This window comes from Osmerus eperlanus, chromosome 9 (genome assembly GCF_963692335.1).
Source record: "Osmerus eperlanus chromosome 9, fOsmEpe2.1, whole genome shotgun sequence".
NCBI lineage: Eukaryota > Metazoa > Chordata > Actinopteri > Osmeriformes > Osmeridae > Osmerus > Osmerus eperlanus.
Window position 1 is genome coordinate 8,967,787 of NC_085026.1, and position 25,181 is coordinate 8,992,967.

Genomic DNA, 25,181 nt, shown 5'->3' on the forward strand with positions numbered 1-25,181 from the left:
AACCAAACATATAAACTCGTTTCAATTAGGCTATGACTTACTGGCACATACCGCCACAAGCCTCAATTGAGACATTTCCCCCCTTTTGGTTCAGTTTTTTGCCCATAAATCTGGGCAAGAGGAAGGAGGTTCCCTTTGTTTGCCATTCTTGTGTAAAGTTCATTGCTGAAACACTTAAGCGCTATTTCGATACCTCAGTCTCACCAAGTGGACTGGACTGACGTGTGAGATGTTGGGTGTAGGGGTGGTCCCACATTGTGCTACAGTGAAAGGCGCACAATTTGTCCAAGCCTGCACCACGCGCCCTTGTCAAGCACTCTGAAAAGGATACATGACTCTGGACAAAACGCTTTCTTGTTACCTTATTTTTTTATATTCCAATTCACTAAATAACCAGATATGAGTGAATCTATTTATATGATAGTTTATAAGCTACTGTACTATAGTTGATAGGATATTTTCAGCTATTTAACGTTTTTGAACACTTGGTATGTGTGTTTTGAGAAGAACAATAGAACGATGAAATTTCCATTAGAAAACCCTCGGAAACAAGTAAATTGGGACCCAGAACAAGGTTGGTAATTAATTATGATCTACTTTATCTGCTTTTGGTGAGATATTGGGTTTTCAGACCCTGATCATCTTGAAGACAATAGTAGACGAAATCATTTTTTTTTTTTTACAGAAACGGGGCTTTACTTTTTATTCTTTACATACAATTTATCTCCAATGTATTTTATTTACACTAAAATGTATAGCCTACCTTTAGTGATTATGTCAGAAAATATGGTTCAATATAAAGCAAGCAGGTTGGGAGTGGATCTCTTCTTTCTGTTGTGGGCTCAGCTGGGCAGAGTGGAGGGCGCCCTTCATGGATAGACAGAGGGGAGATACGGAGACAGCTGGGGAGATGCCGCCGCCCAGCCAGGACCGTGGGGAAAACCGGGCAAAGAGCTATGCAAAGCAACTGGACGGAATTGACTATTTCACAGTTTATTTTCTTTTTCGGATTTTTTGTTCACCCCGTTTACATTTAGACTAATTTAACGCTATTTAAGCTTAATCATTGTTTGAACAACGAAAAGAGGTGTTTCCAAACCTGCAACTGGCACACTGAACACGGTTTCCCTCTCCCACTGTGTCAAAACCTATAGTTTGATTTGGATCATCCATCCATAAGTATGAAGTATAAGTATGAAAATCATAAGTAGGGGTTGCCAGTGTATTCAATTGGTTACAATGATGTGATTAATGCTCACAACATTTTTATTTTTATTCTCAAGTGAAATATTGTTTCTAATAATAGATCCCTGTTATAATCTGGATACTTTCCATTTTTTTTTAATGGTTGAACCATTTGTTATCCCATATGAGCTTGGCTATCTTTGGCGTCCTGGTGGAGTGGGTGATACAGGCAAACAGTAGGAGTGAAGGGTACTTAATTTAAAATGTAGGACTAATGAACTGCTCATTTGTTCCATTCCACTCATTTATTTGATGTGATGAAAAGTAATTCATGGTAATGTCAGACCAGTCAGGAACCTGACCCAGTTTGAATGTTGCTTAGTAATGGGTTGTACTTCCAGATGTCTAGAATGTCCATCAAATTTGAGTAGTTTTGGGTGGATATTGATAAAACACACCCTGTTCTCTGAATTTACCATAGGAATGTTTCTTTGTTTCTATTTCGTTTCTCATACAAAATTTTCCCAAAATAGCTCTTCCCTGCAACCTGTAACGTAATCATTCAAAAGCGCTGTGAGGAATCTCTCGATGTGTGTTTCCATAACTATGTGACAGAAGTTTGTCGGGATCGATTTAGCCTTGGCTCCAGTCAAATAATCGACGAACAAGATTTATCCATCCTGCAGGAGCGTGAGGGACTTCCTGGATGTCCTTGACTCATCAAACACGTTTACGGGGAGTGGTTGGTAGTGCCATCCAAGTTCATGCAGCATAGTCAGTAGTTACAGGAAATGCTAAGATGATTTGTACTTTTGTAGCTTTTGTCAACAAACACATGCATAGTATGGATGAGATCCATATAGTTTAAGTGTGTATAGAAATAGATTGTGTGTCTCAGTAGTAACCTCAGATAAATCTGTCGCCTTTTAATAAACAGAGTGGTGGGGTTGGCATCGTTGTTCAACAACCATTGCCCTGCCCTAACAGTGCGTTCACACTGCAGCGGAGCGGGCGGCGCGTGGCGTCGGCTTCCAATTCATTTTCAATGAAACCAGGCGTTGACGCTCGCGTAGGGCATTGTGGGAAGGCGAGCGGAGCGGAGCGGAGCGTTGCAAGTTGGATTTTCTCAACTTTATGTAAATGAGGAGCGTGAAAACGCTAGCGTTGGCCAATCGGATTGTTTTCTTGTTTCTTGTAACGTAGCAACCTTTGGTCATGATAAACATTTCTAGGTTTCACAATTTCAAGATGGAGGAGAAACTTTTCGTATGTGTCTGCACACCCAGTTCTGTTCAGAACAAAGTTACTAATGTGACGAGCCTGAATTTAAAGATTACATTAAACTAATAATGCATGGTGCATGGTTGCCGATGTCGTCATTGTTCCTAGTGTGTTTTTATAGCCTACTTTTAAATTCAGTCTCGTCACATTACGTGACTGTTCTGTGCCACTGCTAGCCCAGCCTACAAACGACTGGTTGAGTGACCGGTGGCGTAACATGTATTCTACTGTAATCTTGCACTAGTAAAATCTTGCACTTACATAAATGTTGTGTAAAAGTGGTATTTTGATCGATATTGTGAGTACATGAACCCAAATCTGCACGCTTGGCCATGACTACAACAGTGACCTTAGAGAACTACAACTCTGTATTAACTTGTCTAACACGCCCCCGAGCGTGGTGTACTGTGGGAAGGCAAGCGATGCAGAGCGTTAAAAAACGCTGCAGTGTGAACGCACTGTAAGGTGCCAAATAATCTCCCATTGGAGAGGTGTATGTATGTGTGTGTGTCTGTTGGGACTATGTGTACAAGATAAGGTTCTGAATTGCCAAAACAGTGCTGTTATTGTAAACATACCGTGATCTAAAAATAGCTCCTTAATACCTCCTTGGAAATGTCCCCTACCTCCACTGACCTCCCCTTGCATGCATTCATAAATGACACAGGTCATTGGGAAACCTATGACCCGCTGAGGCAGTTATCCATCTCTCTCATAGTATGTGCCTGTCTATTAGGGAGATTGAATCCTGCTTCTCAGGAAAGAGGTTAGTCAAACGTTTTTTCTGCACATCTTGTCTTGGCAATGTTCTAAGTGTTCCCCTCGCGTTGACATAAAAAAGAAAGCAGGCACTTAGTGTCTTTATGGACAATGTTAACAGTTAAGGGGAAGAAGGAAGAAAAAAGACTCCCTTTTAGCAGTACTATTGTCTGGCAGAATATCCATATCCATACTGTCTCCTGGGCATGTTTGGTCAGACAGGGAGATAAAACTCCACCCTGCAGGGTACTGGGGAACTGCCCCAGACTGCAGTGCACAGGACTAATGGCTTTTATCATTAACCGCTGGGCTGCAGTTATCTCTGTGATGAACTTTGTTATGTGTTACTGAGGCTCCAGAGCTAAACCCAAACAACACGTCTCAGCTCACAAAAACACAAAAAGACACATGCTCATTATTTGACATATTTATGTCTCCCTTTTCAGTGGCAGTCCAAACCAACTTGGAGCCACCAAATAAGGTCCAATCAGAGATGATCCAATCCACCTTGGTCCAGGCCAGCGTGGCAGCCATGCAAAATCCCATGGGCTGTGATTTCAAGGCCAACGTGCACTGCCCTCTGCCGCGCCTCTCCATCTCTTCCCGCTCCGCCAGCGTGGTGGCCAGCATGGACGCCAGCACAGACGGCCTGGCGGCCCTCCACTCCGTGATGAAGTGGAAGACGGTGGTGGCGGTGTTCGTGGTGGTGGTGTTCTACCTGGTGGGTGGCGGGCTGGCCTTCCAGGCACTGGAGAAGCCCTTTGAGAGCAACCAGAAGGACAGCATCACCCTGGAGAAGGCCTCGTTCCTGCTGAGGCACCGCTGCGTCACCCCCGCTGAACTGGAGGCTCTGATCAAGGTGAGTGGGCTCAGGCGGGGGAGGAGGAGAAGAGGAGCAGGAGAAGAGGAGGAGGAGAAGAAGAGGAGGAGAAGAGGATGGGAAGGAGGAGTGGAAGGAGGAGGTGGAGTGACATGAATGCAGTCGCAGGGGTCAATGGGATGGATTGTGACACTTATGGAGTGGAATAACTCAAGATTTAATTAGCCATTTAGAAAAGCTTGCTTGGCAGGTTATTAAAACCATAATGTATGCATTGTGTACACTATACTATAAAATATATTATCATTTAGTGTCAGAGGATGGACCATGATCTGTTTATTTATTCTTAAAGGCTAGAGTGTAATGAATAAACACGTGATCAATACCATACTACACAAGTTATTTCCAGATGCAGCTTATAAGACCAAGACAGGAGATCTATTCCACAAAGTAACGAATCCATAAGCGCATTTTCATCTGTGATCTGCATAGAATATATGAGTTTGTCTTGCGCTGCCTGTAAGCACACCATGACAAAAACAGCACTTTCTGCCGACCCCCTGGTGGACTGCGGTTTCTTAAGTGATAAGTTAATGCCATGTATTGGAAGGCCTGTCCATCCTTCATCAATTAACCACAACTAGACCTCCATTGTTCTAGCTAGCTTCTATACCCATAATGCACTTTGAGACTTGAGACATATAAACATATTCAAGCCATGGTTAAGTGCCTCGATCGACCGTCAGGATTTTGTTACATAAGAAATCCGATAAAACAAACAAAATCACTTGTTGTTAGCTTAGTTTTCTTGGAAAGACTTGACCTTGCTTGATGTGGTGAGTTGCAGTGACCTTTTCCTATTCTAGAAAACAGGGGCGTCGTTAGACCCTTTTTACTGGGGCACGTGCCCAAGTATAAATCTGCTGTGCCCCAGTCAAATCTAAAGTTTGAGTTTTAACAATTTACTTTATCAGTCAGTGCATTAATTTAGATTGATAATCCCGGAAAAAATAAATGCAGTATCCCAATCAACGCTTGTAAAATCAAAGCAGTTTAACCGAAAACAAAAACCGATGCCCGCAGAAAATATTACAAAACGAAAGAAAGTTTCTAAATGATAGGCCTAACGATCATCGTATTTTGACTAAAACATAAAAACAATTAACTATTGATGTCCCTGCCAAAGCTGATATCAAACTTGCGTCCCTGAACTGTTGTACTATAGTGGGTTAAGCAAGGGGAGTTTCTATAGCCTAGTAATGCATTGTGCGCAGCAAGCACAATGCATAAAAAAGAAAAAAAAGCGATATGAATAGGGGCCTGTGCCCCAGTAGAGTTTTATGTCTAACAATGCCTCTGCTAGAAAAATTTCTTGAGTTGAAAACTGAGAATAATTAAGGCTTGGTATTGATTGAGCTGCTCTTTTGAAACACCCACACATAGCTAAATGGAGTAACAAGATCGCCGTGGCAAACACTGTCTCTCCTTTATGTAACATGCTGAAGAAATACAGGGGTTATGTATCCAGACACCAGTTCTTGAACATTACTGAACAAACATGCATGTCTCGGCAAGCTAAGCTGAAGCACCATTTCAGAAGATTTCTTACACATTATAGATTCTATACAGCCATATTGTATACATACAATTATTTTGTGTTATTAGGATTATACTTTTGTGATTAGGAGATCTATTATTGGGAAAGCTTGAAACCTCTCAAGAAGGATTGAGTTCTGATGAGCACTGATGTACATTGATGAAATTGGATGAGCTGCACAGCTATACAGATAGTTCCCCAACAACAATCAATAGATGTATCTCCCAGGATCTGCTGAGAACAGATTGCACACCAGAGATGACACATCTCAGTCTCAAGATGAACTTGGCTCCTCACACCTATCATGGCCACTTGTAAAATTCTGACCTACAATGAAACTTGATTGCGTCGGTCTAGACAACACCATCTCCACTGGAACCTACCTGTTTTATAGGAGCAGGAGCTAGGCTCATGAACCTCTCAGGCCAGGGGACTTGTGTGAATCACTCTAGATTACAACCAGAAGAGACAGGTCGCATCATGGTTTTTCGTGTCCATTTTTACCGTCTTATCTGACCTTAGCGTGACAATGCTCACAGCCTGCGGTGTAATATCACATTGAGGAAAACCAAGCCCATGTGTCACACATACCCTTTTGTAACTGTGATTGGAAAAGGATTTGAGATGTGCAGCTGCTGCTGCAGTGGGCTGAGCTAAACAGCGAGGTGTGAGGGAGTCAGATGGTAGAAAGCACTGGCCAGACATCAGTGGAACTCAATCCCAACAGGGACAGAGTGGTTGTTTATTCAGACGGACCATTCCATGCAGTTCCACACGGGGTGATGATGACAGGATATCCCATGCCAAATGCGATTTTTTTTCTTGGAGAGCTTTGTCGTGTTACAAAACCATTAAAATGCAGATGTCCAGTGGATTTTACTCATAGGGATCCCAGATAGGTCCAGGGGTCTGCTCAATCCAGGAAACAGATGGTTATGAATCCTAGGGGAAAAACAGAGTCCGTCAAACCTCAACATATCATGTAGCAATGAATAGAGCAGGTCAAATGACTGTGTACAGCTTTCTTACATCATAAAGTGTGAAACTAATCGTAGAGGCAGACCTCCCTTCAATATCTGAATGAGGTTTTTATATGCCTGAGCTTTAAAGCATTAGCTGACCTGAAAGAGAGAAGCACCCACATGACATTTTATTTGCTCCACTTTCCAGCAGACTGGCTGCATTTGATGTTAGCATCTTCAACACCGCTGGTTTCAGTGTATGTCTGCGTGCTGCTTAGCTTACCTGTCATTATGTACATCTTGCTCCCCCTACCCCCACATCTAGTACCTCTGTTCTGTGGACGCTTCTCCTGACACTTTGCCATTTTTGCGTAGGGGGGCCATTTTGGGGGAGGAAACACAAGCACAATTCGATGCAGTGTTGGGAGAAATCAAGGGCAGTGTTTCCTGAAGGAAGGCGTGGAGATTTAAACCTCTACCATGGTGTGCCTGGGGGCCCCAAAGGGAATCAATTATTCGTGGCATGGGCCAGTTTAGCCACACCTCCCCCTTAAAGTGCTTCACCAGCTTCGCCAGAGAAGAACCTGCCTTAAGAATCCCTCTATGGATTCTCTAATTATTGACTGATTAGAAAAGCTGGATATTTTTGGAGTTTGAGTCCTGGGGATACTAATAGTTCACTGTAATAGGACAGGTACATACATTTGGTACCGATTTGCTACAAAGCAATTATTGGACTGCAAAGACCATGACATTATTTATTGGCTCCTTCACGACACCATCCCCCCTGAGTGTACAAACTTGATTTCGACCATTGTGTAGCACCATCTTTGATCAACTAAATATTGTTTTTGTAACTCCCACCTGAGAAGTTGGCTTGCTAGGCAAGGTTCGCTGCCATTGCTTAGAGAAGGACGATCCAGGGGGTAGCTGGGGTATAAAACAAGCACTTCATCAGGCTGTCCGAGATGTATGTGTTTGTTTTAACAGGTTCTATAGGCCAGCTGGTAGTGCTGTGTCAAGGCTGTCACTCTGCCATCTCGCGTCATCTCTCTCTCTGTCTCAATCTCGCCCTCTCTCTCTCACACAACGGGAGTGCTTGCCAATCAGGCCAGCTAGTGACTCAATGTTGTTATACTGGCAGAGAAGAAAGCTTCAAGATGGTAGCTCTGAGAAGAATAAGAGAGAGAGAAAGAGTTGTTTTTGTTTGCATCTGCTGTGTGTCTGTGTTGAGAGAGAGAGAGAGAGAGAGAGAGAGAGAGAGAGAGAGTTTGTGCACAGGCACTGTATGTGACTAAAGTGTACTTGCTGCCCACCTACTGCTTGCCCACTAGGATGCAGTACCTAATTGGCTTAGCCTTGCAGCAATGGTATGACTCAGACTGTGGCACAATGTGAATTCAAGAGCTCTTATTTGTTGTTGTGACACTTCGATTTGAAAATGAGCTTATGACTTGAACACGGCTATATTCAACTACAGGGCCAAGCTTAAGTATTGAAATGTGTGATTTTCTCTGTCGTATACACACATATACCCCCGCCCACGCATGCACACACGCACACACACGCACACACACATTCTGCGGTGACTTTGACATGAGGAACTGCCTACAGTACATGGACCTTGGTGGTTGTGGTCAATGGTTCTTTTGATCTGCAAAACATGTAATTGATTAAGTGTATGATGTGGGTTAAATCCAGGTCAAATAATTGGCTGACAGAGACACTTACTATTATCCTTCATACCTGTGCTGGGATAATCACATGACCTCTCAGAAGTGCACACAGCTGCAGTAATTGGTTTATCTTAGTTCTCATACACCTCATTCACAAAACCTTTGAGGCCCTATTATGCTGTCAATATCATCAAAGCCTCCAATGCTAACTTCGTTTTTGCAACTTAAAAGTATGCTTTCATTATTCAATGTGTCCCGTGTTTCTGGTCTCCTCTGGAGGTGCAGTACATCACCAGGTGGTGTTTTGGAAGTCTAAGATGAAGAAGAGGGAAGTCTGAATTTGCATGATGATTGGATATAGTCCTGATGTTCTCAGCCATCTGCCAGATGGATAGAGAGAGACAGAAAGAGACACAGAGAGAGTAAGAGAGAGAGAGAGGGGGGGGGGAAAGAATGAGTTAGGAAGAGTGAGAAAAAGAGTCCAGAGTATGTAAAGTGAGAGTGTGGCAGGTACTGTATCAGTGCTGTTTAGATGTAGATGCCATTTGAGTTGACGCAGCCACCTGCTGTGAAGCCCCTTGGCAACACTGCAGGGGCGGAGCCTCACACCGAGACCCTGAGAACCTGACTCAGGTTATCCGTGTTGCTAACCGGCCTGCAATGGGGCCGATGTTGTGACAAATTAGACATGGCTTCCCTTACATGGCAGGGAAACACACAGTATGCATATACAATGTATCTGTAATCGATCACTGATTTAATTGTTACTAAGCACCATGAAGTGTCTATATTTGGTTGTTCACAATGTATATGCTTCATGTTTTGGCTGCTCGCAATGTTTGGGGTTATCTCGTTGTTATGATCAGTGACCTATGCACTTGTGTAAAGCTCTCTCTTGGAAGTCGCTTTGGATAAAAGCGTCTGCTAAATGCATAAATGTAATAGTGGACAGAAAGACATTCCAGCCAAAAGGCAAACATTTGGCCTTGATTTGATCTCATTAAAAACCAAAAAATACATAATTTGCTGTTAGACTGTGTTTGTTGGCTTTCTGTGCTGTACATTGCTCGTGAAGATCATTCCATTGTTAACTTGACTTTAGTTTCAACAGTGCTTCGCTCCATTACCAATGTGCTATTTATACCGTCATCAGATATTTGGTTTTCTCAATCAAGTGGGTTGTACTGTATATATAGCAATTACCCAACCTTCCTTTATAAAAATAAATCAATAACAACGTTACTATAACAAAATAGAACACATCCAGTATGTCTACCTTGGAATGTTTTTATCGACCACATGGGTGTCTACCATTCATTTTTTAATATGCACTGCATGTTATAGAGAAAATGAAATATGGGTTATGGGACTAGGGGAGGAAACTGGTAAATGTTTGCGATGCTGCAGAGGATCAGGAGATAAAACAGAATAACAGCCTACATAAAACTGGAGATCGGAGATGTGAGATAAAAGTGTTCCAGTAGATGATTGTCTCAGCGAACTCTGCCCAGCACTGAAGAAAAATACTCCTGGGGACTGAAGTAGAGCAAAATGCTAAACAGAGAAACGCATGACTTAAGCACCACAAAGACACAGATGAAGATGAGCATGCATCAAAAGCTCAGATAATACAATCTTGTTTTGATTGGTTGTGTTATGTGGTGGTTTCATGCATCTTAGTTGATGTGTGCAATGGTTCACAATACAGTGCCGGCAGTCCAGATGAGAGGGAACAGTGTGAACCGTATTCTCCGTTTCTCTGACATCCTGGAAAGGGTCATTTCACAGGAAGTGTGTCCCTCCCTGCTGTTTCCTCTCGCATGTGCAGGGGTGCAGCACCTGACTGTGGCGGACCCAGCCCGGTCATTCTGCTGACCCTCACACCTGCACTCTGTCCTGCCTGCTCACACACACACATGGACACGCGTATGTGCCCATACACTCACACAGCAAACCGTCTGAACTACAACCAACAGGAAAGCACTCTTTACGCCCCTCTGTCATCCCTCGCTTAGCTCTTCCTCCTCCCCCTATCCCCCTCTCACCCTACCCTCCTCTACCACAACCTCTCCCTTTCTCTTCCTCCTTCTCCGTCTCATATTCTCTCAATCTGCCTTGACAAGCCTCACAATATACTCCCTCCCCCCACCCCCCTCTCCTCCCCTCCTGCCACCCCCCCTGGTCCACTGGTGACCTTTCTCAGTTCGTCTGTGGAGAATGTCATCGTGGTCAGCTCCATCATCACTCTTCTCACGTGTGTTACGTAATTACAGTATGTCACCAGTGCACGCGGGAGTCAGCGGTGCGGCTGAATCTGTTGTCTGCGTTCACGGCTTGATGGCTTTATGGTGTGAAATCAGGCCCGGGCACTTGTTTTAGCTGGCCAGGCATAGCATGGGGTGGCATGGCACTGTGCTGTGAACTGTAGCCTGCTGTGGCGTTAAAACAAAGGGAACACACACCAGCGTTATTTAGTAGTTGGTGGTTACAGCTCTTCCTTCCATTGCTTCGGCATGCAAGTTCATGAAATGCTCTGTCTATGCTCAAGGATGGAACAGTGTCAGGAGAGATCGGATTTCAACCCGATCAAGCTGTGTCCATGTCATCCATATAGCCTTATGCACTGTGTTTTGTTGTTCCTAGCATGCCATAGACGCTGTGAGCGCCGGGGTGAGTCCCATAGGAGACACCTCCTACAACTCCTCCCACTGGGACCTGGGCAGCGCCTTCTTCTTCGCTGGCACAGTCATCACCACCATCGGTAACCTGCTCCCTAAATCTCCCCAAACTACACACTGTTGCACTGTCATTGAGATGTTGTTATGGTTGCACCGTGACTGCTTGCTGAGATGTAGTTATGTTGCTCTGTAACTAAGTAAATACTGACCGGTCCATGAGTCTGTCCACCCACATACTGTTACGACCATTTACACTTCTGATCCTTTGTTTTCTGCTGTGCTTTCTTCATGCACAATTCTTTTGTTGCTTTGGAAGTGAATGTCATGTGAAATGTAGTACACCTCAATCAGTGCATTGGTGCAATTCTATCATCCATAAATGCAAAGGCTAGACAGGCCCAGCTGTTCACCCACATGGAGGTTGGAATGAAAGTCTTACTTACTCCACTTAAGCTAACGAGTGACTCATTTTCTCTATGAAGGTTTGAACTTAAAAAGGATGAGTCTGTGTGAATTTTCTAGAAAGTTCTCGATCCAGTGCAAGCAAGGCCATGTCTTCGCTTTTTAATTGTAATGCACCGTTAATAGACAAACACATGAATGAAAGGAACACGAAGGCGTCACTCTAAAGACGCACTTGTTTCTTTTCGTACGTCAACAAGTCCACCCAGTATGTAATTTCCGGCTACAAATTACTGTGCAAGTAAGGACGGAATCTTTTGAGCGGAACCCCTTGAACATCATTTCATTTGTCTGTACGCGTCACTTGCTGGGGGAGAGAGAGAGACACTCCCTGCAGGGCCTCAATTAATGCCACGTTTCCCAGAACAACTTAATTACTTGCTCTAAAAGATAATTTAGCTCCGACCTCCAGCTCCAGGAATACAAAGCTGTGTACAGGCTTAGATCCTAATAAAGGCTTGACCATCCCTTCTCCTTTCCTTTCCTCCCCTCCTCCTCCTGTTTCCTCTCTCCGTCACAGGTTATGGTAACATAGCCCCCAGTACTGAGGGAGGTAAGATATTCTGTATCCTGTATGCCATATTTGGCATCCCGCTATTCGGTTTCCTGCTGGCAGGGATTGGTGACCAGCTGGGCACCATCTTCGTGAAGAGCATTCTGAAGGTGGAGAGGATTTTTAAGGTGAGTTCTACTGCTGTGTCATCATTGATTATGAATGTTGATAAGACTCAAGTGTTGATCTTATCAATTTCAACTAGCAAGACATATGGTGTCACACAACAGCGTAGTTAGACAACCAAGTTGGATATTTCTGGACATTATGAAAAGAGCAACTTAGAAAAAATACTCCTTCTCCTGTTGTGATGTCACCACAACTGTCTATCATAGCGTAAACAAACATGTCGTTATCTCAAACCCATTACCAGTCCATTCATGCTGAACAGTCAGGTGTCTATCATGCCTTCCTTTTCATGCAGACTTTGTTGCTGTTATCCAGGTATTATCCTGGCTCAGGGGGATGTATTTGAACTCTAAGGTCTGAATCAGGCTTGTCCAGATTAGTTAGAGGTGCTTTGTAGCTCTAAGTCGACAGAGTCTTTGTATTAGGGAGGAGAAGGGCAGGGAACAGGGCAGGGTCTAATTGGGATTCTCTGTGCATGTGCGAGGGGGTGCATGCAATTGAATGGTTTGAGATGGAGACCTTATTAAGACGGTTGGAAAGCCATGAGGCTTGAGATCCAACTACAAAGGAAGTGACTCATGGAGTTCTTGGGTCTATTGAAGTTGGTCGATGCTTTCTGTCCTCTGGTGTATGGGAGATTGGAAGTTAATGAGTATTGACGCTGTTACTAACAACGGTTATGAACAAGTTCCAAACGCAGGGCCGGTTGTGTGTTTCCAAACCGCTCCCATCACAGCCTCCATTTCTCTTTGTGTGTTCTGCAGCAAAAACACAAACAGATCAGCCAGACGAAGATCCGAGTGACGTCCACCATCCTCTTCATCCTGGCCGGCTGCATAGTCTTTGTCACGATCCCGGCCGTCATATTCAAACACATCGAGGGATGGACCACTCTGGAAGCCATCTACTTTGTGGTCATCACTCTCACCACTGTCGGCATAGGAGACTATGTAGCCGGTATGACAACTAGTTATTTTGTACTTGCACATTTTACAGGTCACAACATTCAATTACTCTTCAGGTGTCAATGTGACGTGTCTCGTCTCCCGAACTTTCACAGCGACGTAATGGCGGCTCCATGTATCTAACCTACCAAATCTCCCATTGTACCCTGGCAACACAGACTCATGACCGCTTGTCTGACCTGTCCTCTCCAGGTGGTGACCGAAGAATCGACTACATGAAGTGGTACAAGCCAGTGGTGTGGTTCTGGATCCTGGTGGGCCTGGCGTACTTTGCGGCGGTTTTGAGCATGATTGGGGACTGGCTCAGGGTTCTGTCCAAAAAGACCAAGGAGGAGGTGGGTTTCTTCACTTAGAGCAATTGAGACGGACAACCTGCTCCAACCCCATGTGTTCCCTTTCTCCATCTCTGTTTCTGTTCCTCTTTCTTCCCCTATGCATCCCCCCCCCCCTCTCCCTCCCTCCCTCCTCTGCCCACCATGCTTGCTGTTCTGCTTCCTGGTTCATTTCTAGTCTGGTGCCTCGAATGATAGGAAGCAGATCCATTAGGGCAGCGACAGGCTATCGATCTGTCGATAGGACTGTATGGAGACCGGTCCTCTTAGCAAGACTGAAATTGTATTAATCTCTCTGCATTTTAATGTTAGCAGGAAGCGATGACTCATACACCATGATGGACTACTGCCCTCTATTTCATACAAACTCACTGCTGTGTCGTTGACAACAGGTGGGGGAGTTCAAGGCCCACGCGGCCGAGTGGAAGGCCAACGTGCGGGCGGAGTTCCGCGAGACGCGCCGGCGCATGAGCGTGGAGATCCACGACAAGCTGCAGCGGGCGGTCACCATCCGCAGCATGGAGCGCCGTCAGCTGGGGCTGGAGCAGCGGGCCCACTCCCTGGACATGCTCTCGCCCGAGAAGAGAGCCGTGTTCGCCAGCCTGGACGCGGGCCGCTTCAAGACGTCCTCTCAGGAGAGCATCGACACCAAGTTGAACAACCTGCGTGTGCGGGGGGCCGTGGAGCCCTACGAGGAGCGTCGGCGGAGCAGCGAGCAGCCCCAGCGGGCCTCGCCCTCGTCCTCCGACGACAACCTCTTCAACCTGCGCTTCGGCTCGCTCACCAAGCTGTCCAAGCGTCAACGCAACCAGGACCTGCGGCAGAACGTCCCGGAAGACGTGCGGTTGGCGTGCGAGGCCATGGGTGGGGGAGGAGGTGGCGCTGGCACAGCCCTGGGAGAACAGAAGGATGAAGGACAGAGAGAGGGACAGCTGGAGGAGGACGAGGAGGAGGAGAGGAAGGAAGCCAACATCAGTTTGACCAATCTGCCAACATGCACGGCAGATCGCGTTAACCTGAACGGCTTTGTGCCAGCTCAGGCCAAAGAGAGAGAGAACGAGAAAATACTGGAAGGAAGAAACCTTCAGCCTCAGACAAGCCCATAAAAATGCTCAGATGCAGATTCAGAAAGAGAAAGATAGAAAGAGAGAGGGTGCGAGAAAGACAGTGAGAGATGCAACGATAGCAGGACGTTGAGGGGCAGTTTTTTTTTTCATTGTCTTGAAATGTGCCTTTTCTGTTTTCTCCGCGTAGATCTGGGCATGCTCTGAAGTCTCTCTAGGCTAAGTTAACAGTCACTGTGTCCTAGTGACGGAGAAACGTCAGATTTGTTGCCAAAAATAGACATGATGGAAGAGACAGAGGACGAGGCTATGGTCATATGCCGTACGTCTCATGAATAAAACAACACCTCTACATATGCTTTCCATTCCCCCAAACTCAGTTGCCAAGACGCTTTCCCCCTCTGCGTACTTGACGAAAACGACAAGACAACGTGGAAACATTCTCTTCGACTTGGGGGCTGATGTGAGCCAGTGACCCAGAGACCCTCCATCTCACCCTCGGCTGAATTCCTCACAAACATATCGATCTACACTTTGCCATCTAATACCGCAGGAGCTATTTTTAGCATCAGGCGATGGAGCTGCTGGGTTAACCTGAGTAATAAGAAAGACTTGTGGGGGGGGGGGGTTGGGCGCTGGGTCAATAGACAATATAGTGTTCATTTATTTAAGTACTAATATTCTTACACGATAGGATTATGAATAATAACTGTGCTAAGAGCTCACGCCAAACAAGAATATTACTCTGTGTGCATGGTATTTTAAAACAACACTTGGTTTTCTGACGCTCTCAGGTTGGAGTAAGATGACTTGAATGTGAGGTAAAAGCCTAAGGCTATCTGTGCTAGTGGTTGTTGGTTCAACTGAACGAAAGCGATAATACATCATACTGTATATGAAATCCAGGAGGAAATCTTACTGCTGAGCTTGTTTATCTAATAAAGTAATTACTAGTAGTTTCCCTAGAACTAGGAAAGTCATTATCTAAAGTAGTCACATCCTTTTAAGGGCACGTGTCATATTGATCTGGTGGACATTTACATTTACATTTAGTCATTTAGCAGACGCTCTTATCCAGAGCGACTTACAGTAAGTACAGGGACATTCCCCCCGAGGCAAGTAGGGTGAAGTGCCTTGCCCAAGGACACAACGTCATTTGGCATGGCTGGGAATCATACAACTTGTCTACCATTCTTGGAGAAGAGATGTTGAAAGGTCCATATCACCATGTTTTTTTATAATGATTTATTTTTGCTGAAATGTTTGTGTTGGTTTTCACAACCAACACAAATCTTTGATTGATTGTCTGATTCTGAATGTGATTGAGTATTTTTTTTTTATATTTCACTGTTAGAGTATGTTTGCATGGTTGTCGTTTGACCCATATTGTAATTGATCCTTGCTATCTTTAAGACCCACACACACATCATTTTTTCCCTTCATTTTACCAATGACCAATCACGCTGGTCCTCACAAACGCCTGTGTGTTGTTGCTGTGCTTCCTGAAGCTTTACACTCCAAAATGTTTGCCAATTTTCTACCGTTTTTTCTACTCATTTATTATGTATGATCATACATAGGGTGAACAGATGGTGTCATCCAACACCGTTACATCATCATTGTAGTTGCTGTAAGGGAGAAAACCCCTGTACGCTATCATCTGACTGCAAAGCATGTGTTCCCAATGGTGAATATTGTTACTGTAGATAATGGTGTAAACCCTGACTGTGCTTCATACCAGCGTTACCATGACTTGTGGGTTGCTCTCGCTCAGTTGATCTGCTATTCCCCAAAAAAACGTTGTGCAAACATTACATCAAATGTGGCGAGTGCCTTTTCTGAAAATAAATAATAACAACCTGTAGAAGCAATTTGTTGCTTGATGTAATTTGCATAATTGCATTATTGTACTGTATGTTGCATACTCCCATAGCAGTCATTGTACTTGTACACCAGTCGTTAACGTGTCATTGAGAGAATTAAACTTACCCTACCGGTAATTGGATTTACTGCCAAAGGAAATGGTCAAGGCTGACTTCCAGACAACATGGAACTTGTGCTTTCAGACTACTCTCAGACTACCCGAGCGAGGTGATGTCAGGACCATAGATTATGCTAGTGCCAAACAGCATTGCAACTATCCAATAGTAGTAGTAGTCGTTTTTTTTTGTTCAACCATGCAAAGTTAGTACAGTACACAGCAACGAGACAACATTCTTCCAGGACCATGGTGCTACATAAAAACAACGTAGGACAGACTGACTAAGACCTACACATTCCTACATTCCTCTATAAAGTGCACACATTCCTGTATAAAGTACAAGTACAGAAGACAGGACAATATTGAGGTAGCAAGTATAAAGTGACCAAGAATTGAGTGCAATTTGTCCAACTCTGACGTTGGAGGGTGTACAGGTCTGTGTGTATCAGACCAGTCCCTGAGTGATGGAGGGTGTACGGGTCTGTGTGTATCAGACCAGTCCCTGAGTGATGGAGGGTGTACGGGTCTGTGTGTATCAGACCAGTCCCTGAGTATTGAGTAGTCTGATGGCTTGGGGGAAGAAACTGTTCCACAGTCTGGCCGTGAGGACCCGAATGCTTCGGGACCTCTTGCCAGACGGCAGCAGGGTGAAGAGTCCATGTGAGGGGGTGTGTCGGGTCATTCACAATGCTGGTTGCTATGCGGATGCATCGTGTGGTGTACATGTCTATGATGGAGGGAAGAGAGACCCCGATGATCTTCTCAGCTGTCCTCACTATCCTCTGCGGGGCTTTGCGATCCGAGACGGTGCAACCATTAACGTTGCATTGTTGAACGACAAATAAACTACTACTATTACTACTATTATTACTACTACAACTACAATATGTAAAACCCTCTGATGTAGAAATTGACCTCATCTGGATATTTTTGTGTGTGTAATGAACAGGAGAAGAGGTATTGTCCTTTTATTCCAAGTGAATAAACACAAACGATCCAGGAGTGCTGTGATGCATCCCTAACATCAAGATGAGCAGGTGAAATTAGGCACAGATACCACTGATCCCATTAAATTATCCTGACGCGAAAATAAATGATCTCAGCAGGGTTTCCGTTTCAGCAGAATTGGACCGTCAGATAAAGCATAGAATAAGAAAAAAATCCAAAATGTCATTTGGATTTGATTAAAGATTTTTCTCAGCACACAGACACTACATACCTTTTCATCATCAATAAACTCGATACTCTAAAACTCAAGCTCAAGGAAATGCCCATTACTCCACACATGAATGACAACATAATGGCATGTCATTATGCAACGCGCTCCAGGCCTTTCCTTCCCTCCGTGGGGCTCGTGTAAGGCCCTGGTCACGTGTGGGTCCTCGTGTGCCAGCTAGTGGAACCTGGCTGCGGATGACAGCGCAAGCGACATCCATCAAGGAGGGCCATACGGCATGGGGACGACGCCATTCTTCACAGCGCATATGAAGGCTGGGTGGATGAGGTGTGGATGAGTCCTCAAGGTTGAGATGACCTTCACCTCTCTTCAATCTGCTCCCTTCCCTTCTCTCCTTCTTTCGCTCTCTCTTTAGTCTCTCTCCCTCTCTCCAGTCTCTCTCTCTCTAGTCTCTCTCTCTCTTTGTTATTAGATTTGCACATTTTTCTCAGTCCCTGTCGGTCTCTGTGTCTCCACCCCCCCCCCCCCCCTCTTTTGTGCAAGTACAAAAGAGCTGTCAATCATGCTGGATGCAGATCCCAGGTGTGTTTGCATTACAGTGTTGTGCGACTTCAGACTGGAAAGGTTGTCAATAAAAATCAAACAGGGACTGAGGGCCAAGAGAAAACAATCTCTCCACCAATCAGGATTCCTCTTTGTCAGATGATCTATGAGCTTGCTGTGTCTGTTCTGTAAGTCCCTCGTAGGTGTTAGTTCATGGACACTGTTCGAGGTTGAAGGCTGGACTTGTGTTTGTTCAAGAAGTCTCTGTCTGTCTGAATGTATGCATGTGCATGTGCGTCAGTCTCTCTGCCTGTCTGTCCACCCACATGCATGGTGACTCTGCCAGCCCCTCCCCTCACCTTGTCTCACGCAAAACGGACCACCCCTCGCTGCCTCTCTCTGCCCTTGCATGCTCTCACCTGCTAGCAACCCTTGCCCATTCCACACACACACACACACACTTCCACTCCACCCCCCACCTGCGTCCCCAGCTGCTCCCACTCCCCCCCACCCCCCTTACGAATCTCCCTTGTCCCTACGGTCCACCCAGACCTCTGGCCCTCACGTGACACAGCCACAGCGAGGGCTGTGGGGGAGCATGTGGCCTTCACCTGCCTGACTGGCAGCCCTGTAATCAACTGTAGACGAGGCACAGGCTACCACTTTGCAATCAAAGTCGTGTATAATGCAGGAGAGATGTGAATTCCGACAATGGCTGCCATTTGGTGGTGGTGCTGCACATCTTGGAATGTACAGTGTGTACTCTAGCTGCTAAACATCAGCCGTAGAGCAGCCTCGCTGGGATGCCACTTCTACTAAGTTCTCATTGTTAGAGAGACCTTGATTCATGTCAAACAGGAGTGGATCGATCCTCGCCATGCTAGGTTTGTGCAGCGCCTTAGCTTCACGCCTCCTCTTCTTCCATTAGAGGATTTAAGTCACACCAGGGTCGGGAGGAAAAGCGAGAGAAAGAGAGAGAGAGATAGAGAGAGAGAGAGAGAGAGAGAGAGAGAGAGAGAGAGAGAGAGAGAGAGAGAGAGAGAGAAAGGGAGAAAGGGAGAAAGGGAGAAAGGGAGAAAGGGAGAAAGGGAGAAAGGGAGAAAGGGAGAAACAGAACCATAGTGTCCTCTGGATTCTGCATGAAGTACTACCAGACAACCTACCAACTACTGATGCGTGGCACTGTGCAATACTGTTCCCATGGGAACATTTACTCAGAAGCCCGTTGTGACATACAATTCACCCACGCTTGTCCAGCATGTGTCAGGTTTTCTGTGTCAAGGGAAGAGAAGACGGCAAGGGGATTGATTTGGATGCAGTTTGTCAACAGCTTGATTCACTGTGTCTTTCGTGTTGTGTGTAATGACATCATCACAAAAAAGACGATGGTTCAAGAAAAAGAAAGAACAAGGTATTTGTTAAGGCATCTAAAGTGTTCTTAGTTACATCGTCATCGAAACATGGACGACAGATTCATTTTGTGAACTGTGTACTACATCCAACATTTACTTATTTTTAGGCTGTACGCACACACGCACACACACACACACACACACACACACACACACACACACACACACACACACATGCACACACACACACACACACACATGCACACACACACACACATATACACACTGACAGGGTGGCAAAGAGAGAATGGAAGGAGGAGGGAGCTTGAGGGGACAGAGAGGCTGAGGAGGAGAGGTGAACAGGAATGTTCCAGACACACGCAGCTCAGAGGGTCTGGGGGTCAAACACGCTCGAACAAGCTGCGAGACATCGCCGCAGTCAGGCTGTCACGCAGCACAGAGGCTCAGGAACCCTCTGACATCAACTCTAATAAACCTGGATAGCAACATATCACTGTGACATGTGCTTTGTCAGATTCACAACCCCCAAAGGGAACCGGGGCAGAGGTGGTTAGACTGGGTGTCACGAGAAGGTAAAAGAGCTGAAGACATTTCAAATATGAAAACAAGACATCAAGTCAGATTTAGTTGTCACCACTGCATGTTACATTAACACAAGTTGCGTAGCCGAAACTGAAACGTTCGAATCTGTTTTTACTGTTGGTGACTATGCAGTGACACAAGAAAAAGGTTTGGCGTCACTAGTGTTTACAGTGTGTCTAGCAACTGTATATGGAGCCGAATATGAGTGACTCATACAGTAGCAGCAGTACAAGGAGTTTCCTCTTCAATGACAAAGACAGCTGCTGAAATCACTGAGTCAGGAGTTGCTAAAAGCCCTTCTGGCATGGAGCAGCCTTGATCTTGATGCACTTGCCTGCCTCAAATACACACGAAAGCTTGCACGCATGCCATTTCCTCACATACATTAGATATGAACAATGCCAAGCGCTTGGCCTTTTACTTTCAATGATACATAGACTATTCTTAGCTTGCCGCACAGAGAGCATATGTAATGTCACTACCCAACCACTCACTGGGCTTCTATTTTGGTCGTTTTGTTGCCATTTTTGGCTCATTTGTGTATTAGGTCGAGTGTTTCTCAGTGGCGCGTGTACGTGCCTTGCCTGAATATTCCCCAGGCCCAGCAAGTGCTAGAGCTGAGCTCAGCTGCCCAAGCTTGGATTCAGTCAGATGAGGTTACATGTGCTGTTAATTGTGTTGACATTAGGAAAAGAGCTACATATACAGCCCTGCCCTTAAATGCACCCCCCCCCCATTTGACTTCTGTTTCTTTATATCCCAGGATCAAATTGATTGAGAATGATTTTTACTGTGCATTGAGGGGACAAGTAAGAGTAACCAGAGTAAGTTTCATGCATGTGGCACTTTCCTTGTCAGAGTTAGCTTATGATGAACATAATCACAGATTTTCTCCTGTCTATTTGTTCCACTTGTATTCCCGACTGGTTTGCTTTAGACTTGCTTCATGAACAGCAGGGGGCGCCTAAACGTAACTTGTAACCACAATGCTCAGAATAATTCCAAGTCATCAAGTTTCAAGCTTCAAGTTTATTTGCCATTCCCAGAGAGTACAAGTGCAGGTACATCAGAATTCATGGTCCTGTATCTTTCAACATTTTCCTCTCAATCTAACCCAAGTGTCGGGTTTTAAATCCTAGTTTCCCCCCACAAAATATACTAATCTCATCAACCTATTTTATAGATTAACACATAATTATATCTATAATGTTTCTCATAGTTCAAGCACACTGTATATGACTTAATGATTGGTTTTAAACTCTGTTTTTGCTACTTTACACAACATCAACAGAAGGGAACATTAAGCATGCAGTTCTCCTGTGTGCCCACAAGTGGGAAACAGATACCCACTTACAATCTTAGGTGGTGATCAGATTGTACCAGGGGCGTTGTTAAAACTCTACTGGGGCACAGGCCCCTATTCATATCCCTTTTTTTTCTTCCAAGTGTGCTGCGCACAATGCACTACTAGGCTATACAAACTCCCCTTGCTTAACTTACTATACAACAGTTCAGGGACGCAAGTTTGATATCAGCTTTGGCAGGGACATCAATAGTTAATGCGAGCGCACAATTGTTTTTCACATTCATTTGAACGCAAAAATGATTTTTTCAGCGTCATGTAATATTGTTTTTATGTTTTAGTCAAAATAAGATGATCGGTAGGCCTATCATTTAAAAACTTTCTTTAGTTTTGTAATGTTTTCTTAGCCTACAGTACCAGGCAAAAGTTGGACACATTTTCCCATTCAATTCTGACTTGTGTGCCGAGTCCGACACCTGGACTTCTGTGTGTGTGCTGCAGTGGATATCTGGCAAGCTCAGAAGAGCGTGCTGACATGGAATTCTGCGAGCATAATTTTTTTTTTCAGTTAAACTGCTTTGATTGGGAAACTGTGTTTATTCTTTTAGGGATTATCAAACTAAATTAATGCACTGACTAATAAAGTAAATTGTTAAAACTCAAACTTTAGATTTTACTGGGGCACAGCAGATTTATACTGGGGCACGTGCCCCAGTAAAAAGGGTCTAACGACTCCCCTGGTTTGTATTGAACAGAATTTTCAATCATACCCAAATAATTTACCAACTCCCGGCAGTTATTGCAAAGGAGTGTTGAGATAAGACATCAGGAGAGAAGATGTTTTTATCAGAATGGAGAAGATGGAAAGTCTGTCACCTCTGAGACAGTGGCATGTGCACAAAGAAACGAGAGGACAGTAAAACTGAAGTGAAAATGCAAACACAACACATTCCTCTGCTTTGTCACAAGGCGATTGGACAAGCAAGGATGAGACCTGGCTAACAGGGCTAACACTAACATGAGCTCTTGAACAAACTCACTCGTGTTCCAAGTTGTAAATCTGCTGTACTGTATATACAGTACTCTAGGGTGGTCCTGATAAGGTATGATCAGTTTCTTCTGAACGTACACTTGCTTTCAGTCGGAGATGTCCCACAGATGTGTGGCGCATTAGTAAGGCACGTTAAACAGACACATTAGGTTGGTATGATGAATCAAGGTGAAAGGTTTAATTCCATACTGGCAAATCCATATTGAACATGCAGTCAATAACTAATATGAGCATTCGGATTCCCTAATCCAACGCATCATTTGGCAGACCTAAGTAGACAAAGTCAAGTGTCAGTTTGAGTGGTAACATTTGCCAGATGTCCCATGTTCCCCTAAACCACCCCCTGGTCTGGGGACTTTCTTCTCCCCTGGAGGAAGAGGACCACCTGGGTGACACTGGCCTTGCCCGTCTTGGTGAAGAAGCAGTAGAGCAGAGGGTCAGCCAGGCAGTTAAGCGACGACACGGCGATGCTGATCTTGTAAGAGTAGACGAGCCAGACGGGGTCCCCGCACCCCTCCAGGAGCGACTGCAGCACCATCATGACGTGGACGGGCCCGAAGCACAGCCCCAGGGTGAACAGCACCACCCCCAGCAGCCGGGACACCCGCCGGCGCTCCTGCTCCTCCGTGGCCCGGTTGGAGCGCACCGCCATGCAGGTGCCCCAGCTGCAGAAGGCCACCAGCAGGACGGGCAGCACAAAACCAAAGACGAGGCGGGCCACGTTGACCCGCGCCTGCCTCCGCGACAGCGGGAACACGCTGAAGCACATGGGCGCGCGCCCGGCGTCGCTGTACGCGTCCGCCCAGCCGATGGTGGCGGCGTTGAAGCAGATCACCAGTGCCCAGATGCCGCCGCTGACCGCCGCGGCCGTGCCGACCCGCCTCAGCCACGGGTACTTGAGCGGGTGGACCACGGCGAGGTAGCGGTCGAGGGCGATGCAGCAGAGGAAGGCGTCCGTGGTGTAGAAGTTGGTGAAGAGGAGGAAGACGCAGAGGACGCACACGTAGCCGCCGTGGACCCAGGCGCCGCGCCGGATGAAGTCCGTCCACAGGCCCAGGCCCATGGTTATGGTGAGGTCGGACAGGGCCAGGTTGAACAGGTAGACTCCCAGCTCGTTCCTCTGACGGATGTGCTGCCAGGAGACATAGAGAGAGAAGGTGTTGGAGGGGATAGAGATGATGATGAGGGTCAGGTAGAACACCAGAAAAGCCCTCTGCTTGTCTGGATCTTCTACGGGGATACATTCAGAGTCGGTCAGATTGGCCAATAGGCTGAAACTATCCATGCCAGAGGTGGAGTTCATGTTGTGGTCTCACCTTCGAAAAACAGCAAGGCAATACAATGTTTATGACCACATAAAGCAAACTGAAATGCATAAGTCATCTTAGTTTCAGTATTGAAAGGTCCACTAAAAAGAATTCCCTTACAAAAAACAATGATTATAGCCTTCTCACATGAATAAACTGACTTGTCTTGTACGGGATTTTTCTTTTTCATCAAAGTTTCAGCTATAGTAGAACATATGAACAGCTTCTACAATTGATGTTTTTTCTCACAGGGTCACCAGTAGACACAGCGTCCATATAAGCTGAGTAAGTCATTCATATTAAGTATGGAAGCTAGATCTTACAGAATAATTATTGAATGAAATATGGACACATGAAACTCATACTTACGGTTTATACAAAAGCCGTCCATATAAAAGCGGATCAATTTTTCTGGCTGGTAAAATTCTTGTCTGGTACAAACAAGTTTCCTACGTGAACCTGATAAATCCCTCACACAGCGACTTGCTCAACATAAAGTAACAGGAAGGGGCTGCCACTGTTTCCTTAACAACCACCCTGCCATAAGTCACCTAGTGTGTCACAAGATTCAAGAGACAAACACAGAAGGCTGGTGGACCCTGCAGTATAGATTTAATTACCAAGTCTACATGAGAGGTGAATATACTTAATATTGTACTGTCAATACGTAATCACCGGCCAATGTTGACATACTGTGTTCCTGCTGATAAAAGAGCATATAAAGAAGTCAGCTTGTGACTGTATCTATACCCTATTCTCATGGCAAAGAGGGGTATCTAAGATTTGCCATTTAAAATGGCTATTTCATTTTATTATGAAGTTTTAGTATGACGTTCTTTTTTACTATATTGTGAGTCACTGCAATCTTATGTATTACCTCTGACAATTTACCTCAGGAGTTTAATGAAGTCCTGTAAAGGACGTCTCCTACCAGTAGTGAGGTCCACCTATGCAACCGTGGAAACTCCTGGTTGTTTTGACGGCCATATTTGTCTGAATCCTTTATGGCACCCTTCCATCACTCTCCTCATCTCTGTTCTGGCACTCAAGCTAATCAGGAAATGTATGACTGTGTGCAAGGTGCTGTTGTTGTGGTGGCCACTAGAACCATGCAGGGGTCCCTTAGCCTGCAGGCCATGGCACAGTCACCAGCCTCCAGCAGGGCTCCCAGCAGCATCAGGACCTTGCCGGGGGGGAACGACACCAAGTAGGTGAGGAGGATCAGCAGGACACTGGAGGAGAAGGCCTGCAGCGCCCCTGTGTGTTGGAACATTTCTTGTTAACATTTCTTATTACGTTTATTCATAACATGCAATACTAAACGGATTAGGATGTGGTTCACGGTCCTCACTAATCACATATATTTCTGATTCTGGTGGTTCACAGTGTTATTAGACAGGT

General features: G+C 45.3%; 2 protein-coding genes across 2 annotated transcripts; one reads left to right on the top strand and one right to left on the bottom strand.

Annotated features, from left to right (window-relative positions):
• The first annotated feature begins 284 nt into the window (after nt 1-284).
• On the top strand, nt 285-16,427 carry kcnk10b (potassium channel, subfamily K, member 10b). Its single transcript, XM_062470331.1, has 7 exons — nt 285-574; nt 3,672-4,084; nt 10,924-11,041; nt 11,941-12,101; nt 12,867-13,059; nt 13,260-13,402; nt 13,792-16,427. The coding sequence occupies exons 1-7, from the start codon at nt 520-522 to the stop codon at nt 14,503-14,505; spliced, it is 1,797 nt and encodes a 598-aa protein (XP_062326315.1). The 5' UTR covers nt 285-519; the 3' UTR covers nt 14,506-16,427.
• Nucleotides 16,428-21,990: 5,563 nt separating this feature from the next.
• Nucleotides 21,991-24,861, bottom strand: LOC134026629 (psychosine receptor-like). The gene has a single exon (XM_062469517.1). It carries the CDS (start codon nt 23,774-23,776, stop codon nt 22,805-22,807), a length of 972 nt encoding a protein of 323 aa, XP_062325501.1. The 5' UTR covers nt 23,777-24,861; the 3' UTR covers nt 21,991-22,804.
• Nucleotides 24,862-25,181: the final 320 nt, after the last annotated feature.